Source organism: Frankliniella occidentalis, unplaced genomic scaffold (assembly GCF_000697945.3).
Source record: "Frankliniella occidentalis isolate FOCC.00 unplaced genomic scaffold, Focc_3.1 Scaffold1694, whole genome shotgun sequence".
NCBI lineage: Eukaryota > Metazoa > Arthropoda > Insecta > Thysanoptera > Thripidae > Frankliniella > Frankliniella occidentalis.
The window spans coordinates 1-8146 of NW_026268794.1; the positions used below are offsets into that span (position 1 = coordinate 1).

The window sequence follows — 8146 nt, forward strand, 5'->3', positions numbered from 1 at the left end:
CCCCCCAATGCCAGGGTCATAGCCTAGGTCTTGGGCGCCTGCAACTCGAGTACGTAGTGGGCCCGATGCGGGGGCGGCGGCGCGGGGTCACTGGTTGACTGCTGGCCCGCGGGGACGGGGACTCGCCCACCAACCACCACGCAGGGGCACCTGAGCCGACACCTGCTGGTGGATCACCACACACACTGACTAACAAGCGACTGGCCCTGTTACCCAGCTTCACTAACGAACTCGAGCAGGGTGTCGACGGTGATGGCGGCGGCGGCGTTGGACGCGGAGGAGAAGAAGAAGAAGATGATGATGGCGACGAAAGATGAGCGATGATGACCTGCATGATGGTGATGTTGGCCCGGCCACGTCGGGGAGCCCCTTGACGCGGCCAGCGTGACGGCACGCGCACGCGGCCGAGGAGCGAGTCGCGCGACAGAGGAAGGGAAGAAAGTTTGTGTCCGCGCCCATGGAGACCTCTTCTAACTACCAGGAGGATGCATGAGCCACGCCCCAGAGGCACCGACGAAAAGGCAGAACATCAAAAATTATGATGAAATTTCAGTACGAAATTTGAACTGAGGCGTCGATATGACTTCGTATCGCGTCAGTTTCGTGGTGCTTGGGATGGTTAGGATGGCGGAGGACCAGGGGGCCCGGACCCATCGGCGTGTTTCATTAGTCTCATTCGCCGGAGTTATCACAGGGAAGAAGGCCGCAGCGAGCCGCGCCGCGCGCAAAGCAGAAGAAGGAGAGCCGCTTTCACCTTCGATGAGTCAAGATCATTCACAAGAAAAGGTGCCAAAACTCGGGAGCGGATGGAGAGCACATTCCTCGGCGGTTTGCAAGGGAAACAGGTTGTCGGTGCAGCTCCCCCTCCTGCGGGATGAGCTCGACATGCAAAGAGGGACAGGCAGGCCGGAAGAGGCTCCTTACAGAACATATATCCGATCCGGTAAAGATACTGGTGGTTAGACTTGAGAGGCGTATAGAAGAAATTTCGAAACCATAAGCGAGGAACGTTGAAGAAAAACTTAATATACCATACTCACAGGAGGATCCCGTAACAAAATAGAACTACCTGAGTCGCTTCCTGGGTGACCTGGAGGTATGCCTGTCGGGAGCGCGCAGGGCAGCCGCCGCAGCCGCAGGCTAAGCTGTGTAGTACGGGAATTACTAGCTCCTCAAAGAGCTGGCTGGCCAGATCAGATCAGATCAAAAAGGTGGCCTCTCCTCAAACACTCCTGTCTCTCTCTCTTTTATCGCCACCTCTTTGTTATATGACGTCCCCTTCCCTTTCCAGGTCGCCAGAACTGGTGCATGACAGTAGCAACCGCGAGGAAAGGGGAAGGGGGAGGGAGGGGGGGACACCGCCCCGCGTACCGCCTCTGACGAAGTTGGCAACGACAGCCGAGAACAGAGTCATGGCCATAAAAATTGGACGGGCCAGCAACACATTCCTCCAACGGGCGAAAAGAAAACCGTCGCCGCATGCACTGCATACTTACACACGGTCGACGCCAGGTGGACTGGCACGCGTGCCGTGAGTTACATCCACGTTACACTTCTCTGAAGAAAACAGTTAACAAGACAATGAATATAATTCGAGGACTCGGCGGGTATCACAGATGATGCATCTGGTTATGCACTAAGAATTACCGAAGGAAGAAGACAGATGTTAAAAAGGATTACTTGTAAAAAGTTTCGAAGACAGAGAAGGAAGTGACGTTAATAATTTAAGATACTGAATCTACAATTTGTACATAATTTTGTACACGTTTCCATTCATACACAAACCCATTTTGCATTAGTGTCTTTTTCTCTACACTATCATACATACAGTAGCGTCGCCCTCAAGCCATGGAAATGTCAGAATGAAGTGCCGCTGACAAGATATATAAGATAAATACATAAATAATTAAATAAATAAGTAAGTAACATAAATAATTGAAAAACAAATGTACATATAAATAAATGAATAACACTTTCTACATTTCCACAGCTTGGGGACAGCTTTCACAAAAAATAAGGAGCAGAATGGTACACTTTTTGTCCGGACAGACATCACTACTCTTAAATCAAACCGGGCCTGGTGAGGCGGCGGCACGGGAACTGTGGCAACTCTCCGGAAACAGTTTCTTGACATGAAAGAGCATTCCCAATCTGGTTAGGATCACAGACACACTGCACTTGCACTGCACTTGCACTTTCGGACGGCGTGCCACGCCCGACGACCTGTTGCGGCCGAAGGGGAAGCGCGGGGATGGACTAGAGATTTAGTTTGAAACCAATGACAAATAATTTCCACGAATAATTGAGCACTTTTCTTATTTTTTTTAACGAGGGGTTCAGCTTTCGACGTCGAGAGCAGGGCGCCGCCTCACCGAGCGGTCACTCACGCACGGTCCAGTGCTGCCAGTGGAACTGATAGCTGCAGTGTCTGACCTGCAGTCCCTCGCAGAGACAATTTGTACCGAAAGGAAGATGGACAGCAGGCAAAGCTGTCGGACTCGTTGCTTGAAAACACAAAACGTGAGAGAAAGGAGTTGTGCGAAGCCCCTTATGGCAACACCATCACACCCGCTACACACACACACTCACACACACGCACACACATACACACACGCACAGCGGGGCTGCGACGCGGGGCCCGAGGGAACAGGAACCATCCAACCGCATGACACACACACACACGTGAGTCAACCGATCGGAGTCGGGGGACCGCGCGCAGCCCCTGCCAGAGGGTTGCAACCTCGCAGTCGTCCGGCGGCGGGGAGAGCAGCCTCCCGGCCAACAAGTTTTGTTCGTTTCCGACCGCGAGCCTCATCACCCTCCCATATCGCGACCCGCGCTTCAGGGCGCGCGGCCGCGCGGCGTCCTAGTTCAGTCTGTAGTCGATGGCAAGATGGGGTAGGCGAGCGTCACCGCGCCTCCTCAAGGGGCGGGCTCATGACACGCCCGTGATGGACTTGAGCCAGGGCTTGTAGAACGTGGTGCGCATGTACACGCCGGGCAGGTAGGGCGCGGCGCACTTGATGCCGTGGCTCACCGTGCCCACCAGCACCCAGTGGCCGTCGTCCCGCTCCACCATCAGCGGCCCGCCGCTGTCGCCCTGCAGGGAGGGGAAGAGGACGTCACGCATGAGTCACGAGATCAACACGGTATCGAAAAGTCAACTGTGTGGCCAGGGCCAGGGCGTGGCGGGCGCCCATACCTCGCACGAGTCCCGCTGGCCGTTGGCGTAGCCCGCGCACAGGAAGCTGCCGATGATGTTCTTGGCGTGGCCCGACGTCTGGAACATCTCCTGGCAGACGCTGTTCTCGATGACGGGCACCTGCACCTCCTGGAGCACGCTGGGGACGCCCCCGCCTGCAAGGAGGAGGATGAGGAGGAGGTCATCACTCAGTTTAGTCGCGAGACTCGAACCGCCACCTTACCTACTCAGAGGAAGTGGGTGCGCGGCGTCACGTTATGGGCGAGTACTCACCGTACTTGAGCCGACCCCAGCCCGTCACCGTCGCCATCCTGCCGGTGAAGTCCTCGCCGTCCTGGGGCATGCAGATGGGCACGATGTGCGTGTCGTAGGAGACGGGCGACTCGAGCTCGAGCAGCGCCAGGTCGTTCTCGAAGGTGGCCGCGTCGTACTGGCGGTGCACGATGACCCGGCGCACGTTCTTGGACACAGAGCGCTTGGGCTCCAGCTCGCCCGAGATGTCGTACTCGCCGAACACCGCGACCAGAGAGGCGAGGAATCTGTCGGGGGCACACAAGACACGGATGAGCGCGGCGCAGCACGCCAACAACATTTTTTCGATCACAACTCACGAAAAGGAACACGTGGAATATAGTCATTCCCGGCCCTGCGCAGATGCGCGACCGCTCACCCTGGCTGACAATGAGCCGCCGTGATGACGTATTTCTGGGTGATGAGCACGCCGCCGCACTTGTTCTTGGTGAAGAGGCCGAGCCACGTGGACTCGCGGACGAGCACCTGCCACGGCCACTCCCCGAAGCGCGCGCCCTTGCCGCCCACCACTCGGCCCGACTTGACGTGGGGCCGCACCCCGCACTCTGTCAACAGTCAGCAGTTCACATCAGTACCTGTACACGCTCACTCACACTGTCACTCCGCACGGTGCTTACGGCTCCTGTAGTCGGGCGTGTCCCAGTCCTCGGCCGTCGCGGTGGAGCTGCTGCCGTAGCCGCTGGTGGACGACTGATCGTCCTCGTCCTCGTCTTCGTCCTCCTCGGGCGGCGGCGTCGTGGTGGGCTTCTTCTTGGTGGGCTTGGGCCTCCTGGTGGGCACGGTGGAGGGTTTGGGCCTCGTTGTGGGCCGTTTGGTAGTGGCCTGCGTGGTGGGTCGTTTGGTCGGCGGCTTCCGCGTCGTGATGGTGATGGTGGCCGTGGACGGCTTGCTGGGCCGGGTAGGCGGCCGCCTGGTCGTGGTCCTGGTGGGCCGGAGCGAGGTTGCCAGGGTAGAGAGGATGGTTGGGCGGCGCGTGGTGGTCGTGTAGAAGACCGGCTTGGCGCTGCTGGTGCTATTGTCGCCGCTAAATAGCACGTTCTCCAGCTCCTCGAAGTTGCCCTGCAGCGACTGCACAATCTTGTCAACAAAACCGTGCACCTTGTTGTCCAGGTTGGTGTCGTCCAGGTGCGGGGTCGTGTACTCGGTGTACTCGGGCGGGTACTCGGTGTAGTCCTCATCGTTGATGGTAGTGTGGCCCGGGTAGCTGGTCACGTTGAGGTTGGGGTCCCGGACAGGCGGGAAGGCCACGAGCTCGTGGTCCGTCTGCGGCCGCCCGGGCGAGATCGTCCCCGCGCCCAGCTGCGCCGAGACGGTCTGCACAATCTCCGAGGACACGATGGGCTGCGGGGTGGTGTACGACGACGTGGAGATGGTGATGGGGGTGCGTTTGGTGACCGTCGTGGTCGTGCTGGCCGTGACCGAGCTGGGCCGCTGCGGGCGCTTGGTGATGATGGTGACTGTCCCGCCCTGGCCGTGGTTGGACGGCACCTGCGTGTACACCAGGTTGGGGCTGGGCAGCGCGGAGCTCTCAGTCGTCGAGGACACGGGCACCGCCGGCCTCCTCGTGGGGTAGCCGCCGCCGCTGCTGGGGTTGGTCACGGGGTCGTACGGGCCCAGCACGATGACGGTGGGCGCGGGCGGCGGCATGGGCGAGGGCTTGGGCGGGCGCAGCGAGGTGGAGGGCACGGGCGGCGGGGGGGAGGCCGTGAGCGGCGCCTCGTAGTGCGAGTGGATGGGTGGCGGAGGGGTGGGCGGGTACGCCGACGGATACGGGCTGTAGTGGCCGTAGTCAGCAGGGGGCGGCGTCACGCTCACGGTGGGGTAGTAGTCGTCGTCCTGCACGTTGGTCTGCACGTCCGGGTTGAAGAGCACCGTCGTCTCGTACGCCGTGCTCGGCTCGGCGCTGTAGTGCGAGGACGCCGGGCTGGAGCTCGGGTAGTACTGCGGCGTGGAGGGCTTGACGCCGAAGCCCGGGCCGTGCACCTTGACCGTGGTGCTGGTGGGCGGGCGGGCCGTGATGGGCCGCACGGTGGGCCTGGCGCTGGGTCTGACGCTGGGCCTAGTGGTGGGCCGCGGGGTGGGTCGCGGGGGCGGCTGCCTGGTTGGCACGCTCGTGTAGTAGCTTGAGCCCTGCGTGGAAGCCGGCCGCTTTGACGAGTAGAAGGTCGATAGGGTGACCAGATTGCTGGTCGTCTCGGTGGGGTACTCCTTACTGGGAGTTGTGAGGTCGTCGTCGTCGTCTTGGCTCTCGGTGCTGTCCGTGTTGAACTGCTGGCTGAGCGGCTTGGGCTTGTCGCCGTTCACGGACACCCACGTCGAGACGCCCGAGGTCGTGTTGTGGGGGTCAGGGTGCGCCTCGGGCTCGGCGACGGGGTCCGGGCCCTGGTCGATGAGCGTGGGCGAAGAGTTGTTGAGGATGGACAGGATGTGACTGATGGACGCCGCGTTGGTGGCCACCTCGATGTTGTCGTCTGCAGGGGTGTCGGGTAACGTCACGCCATTCTGAGAGTTGGCCGTCACCAGCGGCACCTGCACGAAGTGGTCGCTGAGGGTGGGTACGGGCCGCTTGGACGTCAGCTTGGGGGGTGAGGGTGTGCTGGGCTTGGGCCGGAAGGACGGTAGCCTCTGCGTCGTCACGCCCGTCGTGTGCCACTTCGTGGTGGACGAGTAGAAGGTGGGCTTGGTGATGCGCGGAGGGGCTGGCTGCGTGTAGAACGTGGTCGAGGCGGCCACGTACGGCTTGGTAGAAGAGCTGGACGTTGTCGCCTTTTCCTTTTCGTCCTTCGCGTCCTGGATCGAGTTGGACTGCACGATCTGGTCCCAGGACGTGGGCTCCGACGGGTACGGCCGCCCCGTGGACGCGAAGTGGCTCACCAGCTTGGTCGTGGGGTGCGGGTGGTCCGAGGACGGCGACGAGGCCGTGGCGGCCGCCCCGTCCGGCCCCGTCACGTAGCTGAACGTGGTGAGCTCGGGGTGGGCGGGTCCAGAGCCCAGCCCGGTTGCGGGCCCGGAGTCCAGCCCGGAGGCTGACGTGTCCGGAGGGGACTTGCTGGTGGCGGTGAGCGGCCTGTTGAACAGAAGCTCCTCCAGGTTGTCGCCCTCGTCCGTGACCACGGAGCCGTTCTTGTGCAGCAGCACGGTGTCGGGCGACGCGTACGTGCCCTGGGCGGGCGGCCGGTGCAGCGCCGCGTTGAGGAACAGGTCGTTGATCATGGCCGAGTCGAGCGGGTCCACGGCGATGGTCCCCGACGACGCGACAGGGCGGGAGCCCGGCGGCGGCGCGGGCGTCGGCGGCGGCCTCGTCGGGGCGACGGGCAGCTTGTTGTTCTCGGGCCGCTCGGCCACCAGCTCGTCCACGTCGTCGGGGGCGTACACGGCCCCGGGCGGCAGCCGGCAGCACGCCCCGAACAGGAAGGAGTCGGTGCACGTGCCCACCACCTCGCCGCTGCGCCGGCTGCACTCGTAGTTGAACATGCAGATGCCCGTCACGGCCTCCTTGAGCCCCGCCTTGGAGCCCTGGCACGGTCTGGGCGTGATCTTGTAGCCGCCAAACAGCTTGCGACCTGCGGGAACAACACAAAGGGGCGCCGGTCAGTCGGATGCACAGTACATCGAGGCGGTGTAAAAAAAAGGGAAAGACCGCATCGCGTCAGCTCGGACACGACCGCTACCTATCACTTTCGACGTTTTACCGCCGAAAACAATCAATGCCCGCATTACTTTCTCCCATTCTTATTTTCACTTCCTGGCCGAGTAGCCCCCCTTCCGCGTTCCCTACCCAGAGGTCGTGATCCTCCTCTTTAACAGACCCCTCTCCCTGCCTCCCACCCGAGCGATCGCAACCAATCAGCAGCAGCAGCAGCAGCAGCGGCGGCAGCAGCAGCAGCAATAGACACACGCGGCCGTGAGGTTTGTGCCGAATGGAGCTGGAACAAGCTCCTTGCGGTTGCGATCTCCGAGAGAGCGCCGCGCCGCGCCGCCCGTCTGGTCCGGTCAGCACTATAGTCGCTGCTACTAGCCGCCCGCTCTGGCGCTGCCGCAGAGTTTTAATTTCTGATTTCGCCGCTCCACACACGCCGCAGGAAAAAAAGATCACCCTCCCCTTTCGCTAGTCTACGGAGGACAAACTCTCCTAATACTTCTCCGCAAAATACAGCATTCCAAACGAAGTGGAAGTAAGGGGGATCGTCCAGAGAGTACGTACGTCCTTTTTGTCAGATTCATTCCGCAAATTAGAGGAGCTCTGCGCCTGCAAGGTACAGGGTAGGCCACCCCGCCGTACACATATGCAGCATAGGCAAGATGTTGCCTACCCACCAGGCGCTGTCAGACCTCGCAAGGGCGATCTGCACTTAGCAGGCTCGTAGCGGCGTATGCTTTCTTGACGATCCCTAAGCAGAGCTTTTCCTGCGCGGGGTATGGAGTTTACTGAAAGGGTGGGAAAGGAAAGGAGGAGGAAGAGAAGGGGTGGGAGGTGGATTACCCGCCGGCGACGCGACGGTGATGTAGTGTCGGGCGAGAAAAGGTTAACAAATCGAGAGCGTACGCCCAGCGCGCCACGGCGTGACCTTGCCCAAGGGTCGGGAGGGGAGAAGGGGTAGTAGAGGGGAAAGGAGAAGGGGCGAGGGGTGG

At 61.0% G+C, this 8146-nt stretch overlaps 1 protein-coding gene across 1 annotated transcript; it reads right to left on the reverse strand.

The window, feature by feature from the left end:
- Positions 1–1570: 1570 nt before the first annotated feature.
- Positions 1571–7073, reverse strand: LOC113205616 (serine protease filzig). Its single transcript, XM_052276108.1, has 5 exons — positions 4132–7073; positions 3873–4059; positions 3476–3741; positions 3203–3357; positions 1571–3100 (listed from the first exon to the last, which is right to left on the reverse strand). The coding sequence occupies exons 1-5, from the start codon at positions 6986–6988 to the stop codon at positions 2936–2938; spliced, it is 3630 nt and encodes a 1209-aa protein (XP_052132068.1). The 5' UTR covers positions 6989–7073; the 3' UTR covers positions 1571–2935.
- Between the last annotated feature and the right edge of the window lie 1073 nt (positions 7074–8146).

Excerpts from the sequence above, each read along its gene's own strand:
- LOC113205616 (XM_052276108.1), bottom strand. The coding sequence starts at position 6,988 with ATGTTCAACTACGAGTGCAGCCGGCGCAGCGGCGAGGTGGTGGGCACG. Across the intron at positions 3,358-3,475 it reads CTGGGGTCGGCTCAAGTACG|GCGGGGGCGTCCCCAGCGTG; the intron begins GTGAGTACTCGC and ends TCCTCCTTGCAG. Across the intron at positions 3,101-3,202 it reads GCCAGCGGGACTCGTGCGAG|GGCGACAGCGGCGGGCCGCT; the intron begins GTATGGGCGCCC and ends CCCTCCCTGCAG.